The sequence below is a fragment of the Schistocerca gregaria genome, chromosome 7 (genome assembly GCF_023897955.1).
Source record: "Schistocerca gregaria isolate iqSchGreg1 chromosome 7, iqSchGreg1.2, whole genome shotgun sequence".
NCBI classification, from domain to species: domain Eukaryota; kingdom Metazoa; phylum Arthropoda; class Insecta; order Orthoptera; family Acrididae; genus Schistocerca; species Schistocerca gregaria.
Window position 1 is genome coordinate 418051290 of NC_064926.1, and position 16498 is coordinate 418067787.

Sequence of the window (16498 nt, forward strand, 5' to 3'; positions counted from 1 at the left end):
ACAAGATGTGCACAATGGGGGCACTAATTGCCGTTCATGAAGATGAATGCCTCGCCAATATTGTGCCAATAATATTGTTGCACTATCGGCCAGAGGACAACGTTCACGTATCGTACAGCCATTACGACGCCTTCAGTGACCACCAACAGCATATGTCGGCTCCATATAATGCCGCCCCAAAACAGCAGGGAACCTCCACCTTGCTGCACCTGCTAAACAGTGTGTCTAAAGCGTTCAGCCTGTCTGGGTTGCCTCCAAACATGTCTTCGACGATTGTCTGGTCGAAGGCATATGCAACACTCATCGGTGAAGAGAACGTGATACCAGTCCTGAGCGGTCCATTCGGCATGTTGTTGGGCCCATCTGTACCACGCTGCATGGTGTCATGGTTGCAAAGATGGACTTTGCCATGGATGTCAGGAGTGAAGTTGCGCATCATGCAGGTATTGTGCACAGTTTGCGTTGTAACACGATGTCCTGTGGCTGCACAAAAAGCATTATTCAACATGGTGGCATTGCTGTCAGGGTTCCTCCAAGCCATAATCCGTAGGTAGCAGTTATCCAATGCAGTAGTAGCCCTCGGGCAGCCTGAGCGAGGCATGTTGTCGACAGTTCCTGTCTCTCTGTATCTCCTCCATGTCCGAATAACATCACTTTGGTTCAAACTGATGATTATGATTATTATTATTATTTATGGTGGAGGGCACTAAACACCTAGGTCATCAGCGCCCTTGCATTAATGTTATACCGAAGAAGATTTTCATAATCTATGGAAGGAGATCAGTAAACTGTAAAACTGTGTTTGATCCCACCACAGAAAATGTAAAGTAACCCCAAAAAGATGAGATTCAGAAAAGCCAGTAATAAAACCCCAGCGAGACACAGTGGGATAACTAAATAAAATCAAGGAGAAAATACCTGTAAGGATGCTGTTAAAAAAGGGACAAATAATAATGGCTGGACGATGACTTAAAAATAATATACGACCTAGCCACTCCGTGACACATTAAGATATCACACCAAGTATTTTGGGAAGAATTCTGGACACCACACAATATTTAGGACATGAACAACACTCGCCTCGTTATCTGTTAAAATAGAGGGAAGATCCTGTGAGAGACCCAGTTCAACCCTCAGATCGTGATATAAAGCAACTCAGTTAAAAGATGTTGCACTGACAGCTGTGTCCCGCATCTCTCACATATTGGTTGCTCCTTGTAAACATGACTGGAACGGTCACGGGGTTGCCATGAACAAAAGCGTGGTGGGACTAAATGGGGGAGGCCCCCGAACAAACAAAACAAACCGGGAAGGCGGACATGAACAACAACGGACATCCGAGCAAGACCTGATGAACAAGAACACGCAAATAGCAACGGGGTCACTTGTGAAACCTCATGAATCCACAATGCCCACTTGTACATGGAAACCAAGTAAACTTGCTGTCTGTAGGTGAGCTGTCGATAGACTAAAGCAAATATCAGACGCCTGCTGAGTGAGAAGCAGGCGCTTAAATACCTGATAGAGTATGTTGCTATTGGCTGCTGGAACCACGTGCTCCACCCTCACATTATAAGCAGGCCAGGAGTGCGCACACAACCATGGTTTACGGCGCGAAGGCTGGAGAGACATCTGATGGCAAACGAGGTCCATGCAGTCTGGTGCAGAAGGGCTACTTCTCTGCACCTTTGCGAGCAGAAGGAGGTGACCCATGGTCACACTGAAGTATTGATGGAACGTAGTTTCTTGTTCCTCACTTCTAGCCACTGGGACTCCCACCAACATATGGCTTTCCTTGTCACAAATGAAGTGACAGCCCGCAGAAAGACTGAACAGCGGGCAGGAGGAGGATGGGAGCAAGTCTGCTTAGCAGCAGCAGCAAGCTCGTTTCCCTGGATGCCTGTGTGCCCTGAAATCCAGCAAAAAATAACTTCCTTGTTTTCCCTTTGCAGGAGAAGGAGATTGTCCTGCACTTTTTGCACCTTCCGATCTGCTGGGTACATCTGTCTAACAGCGAGAAGGGTACTTTGAACTGAGTTGCTTTATATCACGATCTGAGGGTTGAACTGGGTCTCTCACAGGATCTTCCCTCTATTTTAACAGATAACGAGGCGAGTGTTGTTCATGTCCTAAATATTGTGTGGTGTCCAGAATTCTTCCCAAAATACTTGGTGTGATATCTTAATGTGTCACGGAGTGGCTAGGTCGTATATTATTTTTAAGTCATTGTTGAATTGCAGCTTCGAGCAGGGTCAGATTATCGAGAGTGGAGCGATACCTCCTGAACCCACACTGTAAGCAACTGAGTATGGACCTGCTTTCCAGAACCCACACTAGGCGCCAATTGACCATATCGCCAATGTCTGTCCTATGCAGCTTGTCAGGCTAATACTACGATAACTACCAGGGTCTGTCCGATCCTTAGCTGGTTTTAAAATTGGGATTAAAATAGATTCCTTCCACGAGTTGGGAAAGTCGCCAGTTATACAAATTTTATTGAAGAGCTGAAGGAGGACTTCCTTCGACCGTCGGTCCAACTATTGCAACATGCTGTAGGTTATCAGATTGTTTCCAGGGGTTGTATCACAAGCAACTGACAATGCGGAATCCAGCTCTTGCAGAGAGAAAGGCTGGGTGTACTCTTCCATGTTGGTGGAACGGAAATCAAGATCAACCTTCTCCTGTGCCTCCCAATGTTGACAGAAGGTGGGATCCTGGCTGGAATCGGCCATAATGGGCTTATATGATTCAGCCATTGTTTGAGCTATATCCCTTGTCGATGTTACAAGAGACCCTTGTATTCTTACAGCTGGTATTGGTGGTGCCTTGAGATCATCCTAATGGCTTTCCATACTTTACAAGCGGATGTGGACCTATTGATAGAATTCAGGAACTCTTGCCAAGATCTCTGCTTACTCTCCCGAATATTCTTCTCACCTTTGCATGTGCCATTGAAAAGTTTGCAAGATTCTCATCTGTAGAGCATCGATTGAATTTGCGCATTGCAGTCCCTGATTGCAAAACGACACTCATTGTTCCACCAAGGGACATGCCGCTTCCTAGGCGTTTTCATAGACTTTGGGATGGATGCATCAGCAGCGTGGTGAATCACAGCTGTAATGTGATCCACCCAGTCCTGGTGCCATCACATTACTTGAAAGCAGCTAACTGCCTGTAAATCATCCCGTTAGCCTTTTTGTACAACCTTCTTTGTGGCGTTCTTTCAGGATCTGCTACATCAGGCAAATGGATCCAGATAGGGGAATGGTCACTACCATGAAGGTCATCCTCCACTTCCCATTGAGCAGTATGCCCAGGAGCAGGTGAGAAGGGCAGGTGAGCAGGCGGGGAGGTCTATGGAGGTAGACGAACCTGTAGCGGTGCTAAAATTTTTAGCTTGTCCCATGTTCAAAAGTGTGAGATCTGTTGTGTGCAGTAGGTCCTCAAGTGCCCGACCCTTTGGGCAAGTGGTGTGAGAACGCCATAGTGCACTGTGTGCATTGAAGCCCCACAAAAGGAGGAATGGGTGGGGGAGTTCATCAAGAAGATGAGTGAGGACCCCACTGTCAAGAGGACCATGAGATGATAGGTACAAAGAGCACACAGTGAAGTCAACATGGGCCGCTATCCGAACAGCAACCACTTGTAGTTTGATGTTAGGGAATAGGTGAGGAGTCAAAAGTGTCCTTTATGAACACTGCAACCCCACCTTTTGCCCTATCACCAGTAATCTTTTCTGTAAAGGTGATAGCCTCCAAGTACAGGTGTCTGTCTCTTTGAAATGAGTGTCTTGAAGGCAAAGGCAAAAGGATCTGTCCTCTACAAGAAGTCTCAATTATTCCAAATGAGTCCTGTATCCATTGATATTCCATTGGAGTATGGGAGCCATTTCATCAATGTGGTCTTGATTTACCTCTTTCTTTGCGCTGAGGTGATGAGGCGCTTGTAGAGCAAGGCGGAGTGATGGGACTGACTGGGTCTGGTGATGAGGCATCAAAATTCATGATGTCTTCTTCATCAGTCAGATGTGCCAGACTGACGTCTGATGGTGCTCGGGTCAGCTTTTTTACCCGAATGTTGAGTTCCTTTCTCCGCTCCCTTTCCTAGCAAGGATGAGGGGGAAGTAGGGCAGTGAGAGCCACCTTTCTTTGAAGAAAGTTGGCATTGAAAGGCACTCTGCTGTTGGGGTGCCTTCAGGCTGTATGCTGTGGAAACATTACTGGTTTCTTCCATTGTAGCTGCCTGGATCACTATGTCTTTCACTCGGCTTTGGCACATGCAGGTGCAAGCACAGGTGCTCGTGGTAGATAATAGTACACTGGACGTCGTCTGAGTCGAAACGTCAATCTTAATGACAGGTTTCTGCACCAAGGAAGCATAAGAAGTGGCAAAAACAGGGGGTTTCATTGCCTGATAGTCCTTTTTGGCTTCTGCATAGGGGATCCGCTTGGTCACTTTGATTTCCTGAATTTTGCATTCCTCTACAAAAACAGTGCTGGCTTGGCTCCAGACTGGGTGGCTCCCAGAGCAGTTAATGCAGACTGCTGGAGACGGACAGTCAGTCCCAGCTTCATGGGCTGCCTTTCCACACTTCCCACAAGTCGCTTCGACTGTGCAACTTAGTGCTGTATGGCCAAAATGCTGGCATTTGGAGCACTGCATAGGGTTAGGTACATAAGGCCGAACCCTAAGTCGGAGGAAACCTGCCATGATGTGTTCAGGTAGTGTTGTAGAATTGAAGATCACAACAAAAGTGGCAATCTTCTCAGTCTCTCCATTGGTCTTGCATGTCCTTTGTTCCACATCTATGATCCCCTGTGGTGTCCATTCTTGTTTCAGTTCAGCAATGTCTATGTCCATAATGTCACGGCAGGTTACCACACCTTTGCTGGAGTTAAGGGAGTTATGCAACTCAATAATGATGTCATACTCACCCAATTTCTGTGACTTCATAAGAAGTTCCACCTGCTTTGCACGGTTAGTCTCGACAAACAAGGAAGCATTTCACAACCGCTTCATAGACTTCAGGGTACCAGCCAGCCCTTCTAAGCCTTTATGGATATAGAAGGGGGACACTTTTTCAAACGTTCTCTCTTTCCTCTTGAAGGCTACAAAGTTGTTGTGATTCATGACTCCTTGAGCCCCATTACTGATAAGAAGTTTTGTATCAGGAGGTCTGGCCTCCCTCATTCTTTTTGATGAATGGGTGTGAGAATTCCCAGGTGGTACACCCTTCCCGCTGGGAGGAGAAGAAGATTTCGAGGGTTCCATCGCGGTCCCATGAGTAGCTAGGGAAATAAGGGTCCACTCAGACAGAGCCCCGCGTGCCTGAGTAAGCCTTATACAACTGAGGTGTGGTAGGTTCCCCAGAGGTTGCCCGCTATTAACTGTTCCACCTCAACAGCCATGCATCTCATCAGTGCACCGCACACCTTGAGATTGATTTTTTTTTAAATAGAGGTTTATTCCAACCTCATGATCCGGATGGTCAAGCCAAGATCCCCATTCCCTGAGACACATAACTTTCCACCACCACACTGCACGGTGGTTGATGAAGCATGCCCAGAGCTTACAGTGGCAGGGGGCTGGTGGCACTTACCAGTCCGCAGCTCAGGAACCCTGGTGTCACCAAGCCTGTACTCGGCAAACAAATGCTGAGCCCCTTAGGGCATTTACTCTGAGATGCCTGGATACTTCCCTTGTTGAGAGCCTCTCCCGGCACAAAGTGACAATGCAGACGCAATTGAACAGCGGTATTAATCATCTAGGCATGGTTGAACTACAGACAATGCATGCCATGTACCTCCTTCCTGGTTGAATGACTGGAACTGATTGGCTGTCAGACCCCTTCCCTCTAATAGACACTGCTCGTGCATGGTTGTTTACATCTTTGTTTATTGACATCTCTGAACAGCCAAAGGGACTGTGCCTGTGACACAATATCCACAGTCAACATCTGTCTTCAGGATTTCTGGGAACTGGAGTGGTGCAAAACGTTTTTTGATGTGTGTATTTTAGCAGCTTCAGCTTTCTCTCATCTCCACTTATTGCCGATAGAAAAACTGACAGGTTAGGAGCAGCAGCAAACAGCAGAGTAAAAAAATGATAAGAGTGTAACTATATAAGCACCTTGTTCCAGCGGGCTTTCATCATGTATGTAATTAGTGAAATACCTTAGCCTAGATCACTGGTCAATATCAGTATAATGGTGCTCAGCTCAGCTATAACCACTTTAATCATTATGGTGGAAGCACATTTCCGCTAATGAAAACTGATAATATTTGGTAGTCTAAGGGAGAAAGTAGAGTGGTTTACAATCCACAATGGCCAAACTGAATACCAGTTTCTTGCATTACAACCCAAACCGCTCCAGCCAATGTCTGGTGGAGTGAGAACTTGTGATGCTGTTCATTTCGATTCAAAGTTGTGATGCAATTTAATTGTTAACAGTTTAAAACTGTAACAAATATCTTTTATTTGCAGCTTGATGGCTGTGGTATGGAAGAAGGAAGCCCAGGCATATCTTCTGCTGGCTGTTGCTGGTCATTACTCTCTTTTTCCATTGATCTTCACTGCAGCCGAGTTGCCAATCAAGATACTACTGCTGCTTATGCATTCAGTGTATTCTTTCTTTAGCCTGTCAGGCTTGTTTGACGTACAGGTAAATCTTGAATTTCCATTTTTGCTCTAAACTTGGATAATATTAAGTAAAAGGTGTTTTCTTGTACTATATCAATGTTGCGAAATAAAGTGTTTTACTGTTTACACAGAAATTTTATGTCAATAGATAGTGTCTGAAAAGGAGGCATGCTATTATTCAAACAGTAATTGAGTAACAGTTTGTCTTTTACAGTATAGAAGTTAATGTTTTTAGGTTTGCATAATGAAAAATGGAGCATATAGTCATTAGTAACTACCATAACTTGATTTATTTATTCCACAGAAACGTATGTTTAGCTGCTAAAAAAAAATAAAAAAAAGACATAAAACACCCTGAATAAATGTGTGTGTGTGTTTTAACATTTGTATAATTGATGGCGTATTTTGAAATCCTAAATTCTTTTCTTTTGCTCTTGACACACGCGCGCGCGCGCACACACACACACACACACACACACACACACACACACACACACACACACAAACATGTGTACATTTAACTTTCTCATGTGCAATAAAAATTATTCCAAGTTATTTGACATGAGGTTTATTTTTAAGTGTACTGCTGCTAGCATTTGTATATTGAATTAACTGCATGACACTGTACTTTTTACAGGGCATGGAACGCACTTGGGCATTACCACTAATGTCCAAGGCTGAGTCAGTCTACCTCCTGGGTTTGTTTCCACTGTTTATATTTGAGACTGTTGTGCACTCACTGCTGAATCTGAAGACATCTCTCCCCTTCCTACCTCTTCTCCTGACTTCAGTTTACTGTTCCATTGGTATTATTTATGCATGGCTGAAATATTACCAACATTTCTTATCCACTAATGAAGTCAATCACAAACGAAAAGCACACTGACAGTGACTGTAAGTATAAAATAAATAAAGCGCTATCTGCTTGAATGTATATATGCTCAAGTAAAAATTGTCAGTGAGGAAAATCTCAAAGCGATAAATATTGTGTTCATTTTTATCGTTTCATATCTCATTTTCAGTTTATAGTTCACCCCACTACTAAATAACATTAAAGCATTCCTGATGACAGCATGGTGTGTAAGTTGAAGTGTTTACTTGACCTGGATACAACAGAAAATGTAGCATGCATCTTGTCATAACCATTTAATGCCTTTAATACCTTCAAGTGAAGCACAAGCCATAGCTTATCACATATAATAGTAGTGCAGAACTAACGCTCTTTTACGTTCTGGTCAGCAGTCGAAGCTTGCATTAAACTGTTCTTTATTTGCTTCTTTGTTATATTTCTTGCACTTTTTACTACCTAAAATACATATTTTTACCTGGCCTTTCTATAACTGGGTCAAACTACTTACGTAACCAGCATGTATGTATTCATATTCGCATTCTTATAGATCACATTAGAAAGAGTAACTTCAGGAGTGCGGAACAAGTAAGAGCTTAAACTTACAGAGAAATACAGATGTCAGAAATTAATTATGTATGATTTATTGCTAATTAACTGTCATTAAATTGCTACATTCCACTTGCTCTCGCATAGGCAATAAATGTATATAAAATCATTAGGGAAGCCACTGCTTTGAAAAAACTTGCTGCAGCTTCTGTTATAGTAAACAAATACTGTTTTCTACTGCTTCATACTTAATAACTACATGAACAAAATTGAAAAGGATAGATCACTACTCACTTTAAAGATGACATGTTAAGTTGTAGGCAGACACAATGAAAAGACTTTTAAACATTGAGCTTTCAGCCAAAGCTTTCTTCAAACAAGCAGGCCTACTTCACACAAGCAGGCAGACTCTATGCACACATGACTGCTGTCTTGGCTGCTGTAGCCAGAGGGAGGGATCATGGGTGTGACAGGTGTGTCTGACTGTGTGAATGTGCGTGTATTTTCTTTTCTGAAGGAAGCTTTGACTGAAAGCTTAATGTGTGTCAGTCTTTTTGTTGTGCCTGTCTGCAGCTCAGTGTCTCATCTCGATGGTGTAGAAATCTATCCTTTACAATATTTTTGATTTTTCAACCTGTCCTTTCCATTGTTTAATATTTACATGACTATACCAATGGATATCAAAGAATACAATTACCTGTGTATTAAAAGAATAGGAGGTATTTACAATGACTATCTGTACTTGCTGGCACAAGATTTTTGTACCATTGCTTCTAATTTACATACTGATATGATGTGTCATTGTTGGTCCTAAAAAAAAAAAAAAAAAAAAAAAAAAAAAAAAAAAAAAAAAAAAAAAAAAAAAAAAAAACTTAATTTCTCGAATCCTATCTGCAGGCAGCTTGCTAAAGAAAAGTTTTGCACCACCTTCTTGAATTACATAGTTCATGTTTTGATCAGATACTTTTTTCCCAATACTTTTTCAAGAAGAGGAAAGAACTATGTAGATTCACCTGTGTAATGGATGTAAAAGTGGACCTGCTTCCTCAGCGCAGTCCATTAGAGCCCACTATGTCTCCAGAAGTGAATAGTGCAGAACAGCCTGTGTACACTCTTCGGTCTGTTGACATGCCTCAAAGGGTCATTTAGAATTTAAAGCACATAATGTGCCACTTTATGACAAAAAGGGTTATTAGTATTGGAAGTTGCCTGCTGAATTGTCATACTCCACAAAATTTGAACATTCTTCCGCAATTGTGAGACACAAAAACATGGCAGATCTATTTCATAGTAGTTACTCATGGTAATCATTACAGCTCATGACTATCTACAAATTACGGCTCTATAGGTGCTCAAAGAAGAATGCAACAGAACTGTGTCACATCTTTTTGGAGGCAAATAGGAGGAGTGTGCTGACCTAGACAGTACACAACTGTCTCTCCAGAATCAGTTTAGTCTTTAGGCATTATGTCTACAATACAAAAATCATGTAGCACAGAGATATTTGAAGAATGTGGGCAAGTGAACTCCTGAAACAGTACCTGGATCAGTGGCCTCAGGTTCTCTTCACCAAGAGCAAGATTCTTCTGAAACCTGATCATCATCATAGGACATTGTGTAGGTGGCAAGGTACCAAAACACATCTCCAGGCAAGCAGTTCCATAGGTTCAGCAGAGAGGTGGTTTGGGTTTGTATCATTTACAGATGTCAAATGCCTCTCATTTCTATAAAAATGTAAATTGAGGGGTGTGCAGTACCGGATCAGTATCCTCCAATCAATGTCTGGCCTTGCAGTAAACACATTTTGCTTTCGTGTTTCAAGACAGTAATATATGAGCACCCAGTGCCCAGCTTTTGAAAATCTTCCTTGAGGTCCAATAATCAACTGAATAGAATGGCCCACAGAATCTGCTGCTGTGAAAAATGATTGAGCATGTTAGAGACGAGCTGAAACTTGGAGTGTATAGTCGCAGAAAACTTCATTACTCACTGGATGACCTCAGGAGGGCAGTCTCGAAATGTGAGGCAGGCTTGAACAGCTGTATCTCAACCACTTCATGAATAGTATGCCAAAGAGGACCCAAGAACATTATAATACACAAGTTTGAACAACACAGTTTTGAATGTTAGCCAACAGCATATTCTGATTTCTCTGATGTATACCTTTGAACAGACAGCCTGTATTTTAGTTAGTGTTTTATTTTTGTCTGACAGTATAATGTTTTTTCCCATATGGCTTAATCTTTCATTTCTGCTCTCCTTTAATCTAAGCAGAACTTGTTCACAGATATGCAAGCAATCCAAACATTTTTCAGCAGTTGGTTACAGTGACCTAATTGATCTTAAGGATGGGTAAAATGTTTTGCTATCACTTCCAGATATTTAGTAATTTTGTATTACTTATGGTGGACACAGCTGGTAGATACTGCTAATGAAAGTCTAAATTGAAAATAAGGAGACAGCAAAGGCATATCTACTCACAAATTGCAGAAACAAATACTATGCTGTAAGGTGAGAAACATATGATAATGAAAGGAACAAATAAAAGATAAAATTTTAATTTTTTATAAAAAAAAGTGCATGTGGTTTCTTTATTGTAAGGGAGAGATAGATAACAAGTAATAGAAGTTAATCGAATGGCATATAATAAATGAATGGCAGGAAATATTTCAGTTCCTCAGTCAGAAGGGAGACTAAGTATATAAGCATCTGACTTCTGTTTTCTACCATATGTATCTTCTGTTGAAAGGTTTGAAGGTAATTTTACCTTGTGTGAGTTGTGCTTTGTTTTTGTGTGTGTGTGTGTGTGTGCGCGCGCGCGTGTGTGCTGAAGTGCCTGGATCCATGGAACCTTGAGCAGTTTGATCCACCCTATGAGGTGCCATATTGGTTTGGTGGAATAATATTCCACGCAAGTTTATTTTAGGCTGATTCTCCCAGGTTCTTTTAAAACATTCAGTAATGTGTACTCCACAATATGAAGCCTGCACTTATTGACCTGCCTTCTTAAAGTGTAACAGTGGTAATGCGTCCGCTTGCAGCAAGGAAAGGTGTAAGCTTGTCTTTTGCCTAAAGTTCTTGTTCTCTTCAGTTTGTTGGATGAAAATGACTGAGAAAGATGCAAATGGGAAACTGCTGTTTAATTTTTGGATCAAATGGTACAACTATGTTTCTTCACTAGTTACAATGGTGAATATCAATTTGGACACCAGAATTAAAACTGTGAAACGTGTGTTGACAAGCTGCTGATGTCCCTGAATTGGACTGTGCAGTAATTGCAAAAAATCCTGATGTGAAGATTCTTCTGTAAAATTGTAGATATAACTCTTGATCAAGCTCAAGGGTAGACCGAATTTGTTGGCAGGTGGATTGCATATCACCTTCACGTAATCTCCAGAAGCAAGGTGCATGTATCTGATAACAGATGTACGTAGGTACGTGGACCAGTTTTAATCTTTGAGGGATTTTCTTTCATATTTGAATCCATTGGACGAACAGATGACAGTGTCTATGACATAAGAAGACTCAACAAATGCTAAATAAATTGCTCAGGGTATGAATTTGTGCAGAAATGCTCATATTTAGACTCCATGGCTCACACCAAGGGAGATGGTGTAGTCGTTACGACACTGGAATAACATTCAGAAGGATCATATTCATCTCCGACCATCAAGATTTAGGTTTTCTATGATTTCCTTTATTTACTTTAAGTGAATGCTGGCTTGGTTTATTAAAACAAAGCCATGCTCACCATCTGTGTCTGGTACAAGGCTGTATGCCATGTATAATGACCTCAATGTTATCAGGGCATGGGCATAAACAATAATTTTCCTTTCTTTCTCATTGCCAACTTGCAGCTTGGTGTCATGTTGACAGTTTATAAGACTTGCAGTCTATGGAAACTTACAACAGCACTTTATATTAGAAGCAGCTATTCAATATCTGTACTGAATCTGTGATAGCTTATCCAAACCCAACCACCTTCAGAACTTTGTGAGGGGCTTGGGTGTGAGAAATTAGACTGGCTGACACATAAATTAGAAAACATGTCTCCAGCTTTCTACATTAAGGAAAAAAATCTTTTTGACGGGAAAGAAAAGGTAAGAAATAGAGAATGGTTATTCAGAAATTCTTGTATGAATTAGGAGTTGCCAAGCAGATGTGGAATCAGTTTGTGTGAAGTTAATTTTATTATCTGTTAGACTCTTCTCATCACTGGGGAAGAGGTCAATGGTTTTTATGTTTGTGTCTCTCGATTCTGTCTGTGTTGCACTCTGAATGGCTGAGTGAAGGATATCACACATTAGGTCTGTTGATATGTCTAAAAATATCGGGACTCCAATATATCAATATTTTAAAAAAATATCATTATCGGCCCATGATATGTCGGGAAAAAAGTATCGATATATCGATGGAAATAATATCGATTTACCAGCCTATGAAGGTATCAGCAGCACACTGTAAATATACTGCCAGTTATAGAGATGTATATTTAAGTATTGATTTATTATTAGATATTCCGTACATCAACAATCTAACAGCCTGCCTATCCCGCTTAGAATACGAATTGAAAGAAAAATTATGCACATTCAAGCTTGGTGATAACCACTTTGCTAACAATGGTAACTGTATGTAAGTGGCACAATAAAAGGCAATCAATGGGTCCATTGTTTGGTTTTGTCACATATTGGATATGTCCGGAACACTTCATGTCAACTTCACTGTTTTTTCATTCTGCAAACACCAGCAACCTAGCAGTGTAGTGTCAAACTTGTGTGGTGAAGTTAAACATTGCAGTTTCTGCTGGCTGGTAGTGCCAAGCACCAATTACGTATGCATTTCCCCTACACGTCTCCTCCCAATGTTAAGACCAGTCTTGTCATTTAGGCTTTTGTTCATCATTTTCAGGAACTGTTTATGAAAAATAGCACATTAGTTGCATTAAAAATTGTTTTTTTAATACAACTGGTGTGCTTTTTTTCACATTGGAAATCTTGTTATTCCATTTACGTCGCCTCCCATCAGTGCAGTCAGATTACTTCTTTTGTGCCACCCATGCTTGCTTCACACAGTGAAAGAGAAAGACTGGATGTGATGAAAACTCAAAAAGTAGTAAGACTCCTTCACACAATGAAACTAAAATTATGCTCTACTACAATTTCCAAAGAATGCTTTCAAAGATTTACCAGAAATTGTGAAAAAAATATAATACAAAATAAAAATACTGGCACTTCATGTTGCCATTTCTATGTCATTATATCAAGGCAAAAGATAAAGAACAAACACTTTTTGGAAAAATTCTTGATATTTTATCAACAGCACTACTACACATCATTCCTCTTTCTAGTATTATTTTTATGAATTTACTGTTGTTTTCAGGCTGTGTCTTATTGTTGGCTACAAACTTCATAAGAGAGTGAATGTTGCCAGCCTGTTCAAATGTCTGAAAGAAGGTATCATTTATTATTCTTATTATTATGCAGCAAACTCTTTCTTCCTCATTGAAGAAATGCCCCAGAATATGATGCCAGAAGTCTGTTGTGAATTAAAATAGTAAAATTAGAGAACTTCTTTACATTTCCATTTCCAGACATAGTATGGATGGTGGGAGGTTTTTCTGGTATGTTTGGAAGGATTTTTGAAAGTATGATCACATTTTTAGGTTGTCGTTGTTGTTGTGGTCTTCAGTCCTGAGACTGGTTTGATGCAGCTCTCCATGCTACTCTATCTTATGCAAGCTTCTTCATCTCCCAGTACCTACTGCAACCTACATCCTTCTGAATCTGTTTAGTGTATTCATCTCTTAGTCTCCCTCTAAGATTTTACCCTCCACGCTGCCCTCCAATGCTAAATTTGTGATCCCTTGATGCCTCAGAACATGTCCTACCAACCGGTCCCTTCTTCTTGTCAAGTTGTGCCACAAACTCCTCTTCTCCCAAATTCTATTCAATACCTCCTCATTAGTTACGTGATCTACCTATCTAATCTTCATCATTCTTCTGTAGCACTACATTTCAAAAGCTTCTATTCTCTTCTTGTCTAAACTATTTATCGTCGACGTTTCACTTCCATACATGGCTACACTCCATACAAATACTTTCAGGAACGACTTCCTGACACGTGAATCTATACTCGATTTTAACAAATTTCTCTTCTTCAGAAACGCTTTCCTTGCTATTGCCAGTCTACATTTTATATCTCCTCTACTTCGACAATCATCAGTTATTTTGCTCCCCAAATAGCAAAACTCCTTTACTACTTTAAGTGTCTCATGTCCTAATCTAATTCCCTCAGCATCACCCGACTTAATTCGACTACATTCCATTATCCTCGTTTTGCTTTTGTTGATGTTCATCTTATACCTTCCTTTCAAGACACTATCCAGTCTGTTCAACTGCTCTTCCAAGTCCTTTGCTGTCTCTGACAGAATTACGATGTCATCGGCGAACCTCAACATTTTTATTTCTTCTCCATGGATTTTAATACTTACTCTGAATTTTTCTTTTGCTTCCTTCACTGCTTGCTCAATATACAGATTGAATAACACCGGGGAGAGGCTATAACCCTGTCTCACTCCCTTCCCAATCACTGCTTCCCTTTCATGCTCCTCGACTCTTATAACTGCCATCTGGTTTCTGTACAAATTGTAAATAGCCTTTCGCTCCCTGTATTTTACCCCTGCCACCTTCAGAATTTGAAAGAGAGTATTCCAATCAACATTGTCAAAAGCTTTCTCTAAGTCTACAAATGCTAGAAACGTAGGTTTGCCCTTCCTTAATCTAGCTTCTAAGATAAGTCGTAGGGACAGTATTGCCTCACGTGTTCCAACATTTCTACAGAATCCAAACTGATCTTCCCCGAGGTCGGCTTCTACTAGTTTTTCCATTCGTCTGTAAAGAATTCACGTTAGTATTTTGCAGCTGTGGCTTATTAAACTGATAGTTCGGTAATTTTCACATCTGTCAGCACCTGCTTTCTTTGGGATTGGAATTATTATATTCTTCTTGAAGTCTGAGGGTATTTCGCCTGTCTCATACATCTTGCTCATCAGATGGTAGTGTTTTGTCAGGACTGGCTCTCCCAAGGCCGTCAGTAGTTCCAATGGAATGTTGTCTACTCCGGGGGCCTTGTTTTGACTCAGGTCTTTCAGTGCTCTGTCAAACTCTTCACGCAGTATCGTATCTCCCATTTCATCTTCATCTACATCCTCTTCCATTTCCATAATATTCTCCTCAAGTACATCACTCTTGTATAGACCCTCTATATACTCCTTCCACCTTTCTGCTTTCCCTTCTTTGCTTAGAACTGGGTTTCCATCTGAGCTCTTGATGTTTATACAAGTGGTTCTCTTATCTCCAAAGGTCTCTTTAATTTTCCTGTAGGCAGTATGTATCTTACCCCTAGTGAGATAAGCCTCTACATCCTTACATTTGTCCCCTAGCCATCCTTGCTTAGCCATTTTGCACTTCCTGTTGATCTCATTTTTGAGATGTCTGTATTCCTTTTTGCCTGCTTCATTTACTGCATTTTTATATTTTCTCCTTTCATCAATTAAATTCAATATTTCTTCTGTTACCCAAGGATTTCTACTAGCCTTCATCTTTTTACCTACGTGATCCTCTGCTGCCTTCACTACTTCATCCCTCAAAGCTACCCATTCTTCTTCTACCGTATTTCTTTCCCCCATTCCTGTCAATTGCTCCCTTATGCTCTCCCTGAAACTCTGTACAACTTCTGGTTCTTTTAGTTTATCCAGGTCCCACCTTTTTGCAGTTTCTATAGTTTTAATCTACAGGTCATAACCAATAGATTGTGGTCAGAGTCGACATCTGCCCCTGGAAATGCCCTACAATTTAAAACCTGGTTCCTAAATCTCGGTCTTACCATTATATAATCTATCTAAAACCTGTCAGTTTCTCCAGGCTTCTTCCATGTATACAGCCTTCTTTTATGGTTCTTGAACCAAGTGTTAGCTATGATTAAGTTGTGCTCTGTGCAAAATTCTACCAGACGGCTTCCTCTTTCATTTCTTTGCCCCAGTCCATATTCACCTACTACGTTTCCTTCTCTCCCTTTTCCTACTACCGACTTCCAGTCACCCACGACTATTAAATTTTCGTCACCCTTCACTATCTGAATATTTTCTTTTATTTGATCATACATTTCTTCAACGGCATAGCACCTGATTTAATGGATTCTTGTGCTGTAATGAACATGTGTGTCTTTCTTTTTGTTTCAGTCCAGTAATCTTTGTTGCTACAACTGCATGACGTTCATTGATACCAGCTGCAGTGTGTACATCTTCAAATGGGTCAGATCCATTTGTCATCATTAGATCTAATGTATTTTCATTGTGAATGGGTTTCTGAGATCTCTGTTCTAAATAGTTTTCAGAGAAGGCATTTAGTGCCATTTGACATGACTTTGTATTGCTTCTACTAATTACAAACCTGTTATTGTCCC

At 40.9% G+C, this 16498-nt stretch overlaps 1 protein-coding gene across 3 annotated transcripts in view; it reads left to right on the plus strand.

The window, feature by feature from the left end:
- LOC126281949 (probable dolichyl pyrophosphate Glc1Man9GlcNAc2 alpha-1,3-glucosyltransferase) overlaps nt 1–16498 on the plus strand; it is a 122169-nt gene that overhangs the window by 56265 nt on the left and 49406 nt on the right. The window contains exons 8-10 of one of the 3 annotated variants that reach the window (XM_049981308.1): nt 6484–6661; nt 7277–7533; nt 7662–8118. In XM_049981308.1, the coding sequence (XP_049837265.1) occupies nt 6484–6661; nt 7277–7525 (427 nt within the window). In that variant the 3' untranslated portion in view covers nt 7526–7533; nt 7662–8118. Of the gene's footprint in view, nt 1–6483; nt 6662–7276; nt 8119–16498 lie in introns of those variants that run through there. The other 2 variants (XM_049981311.1, XM_049981310.1) reach the window with 2 other exon arrangements.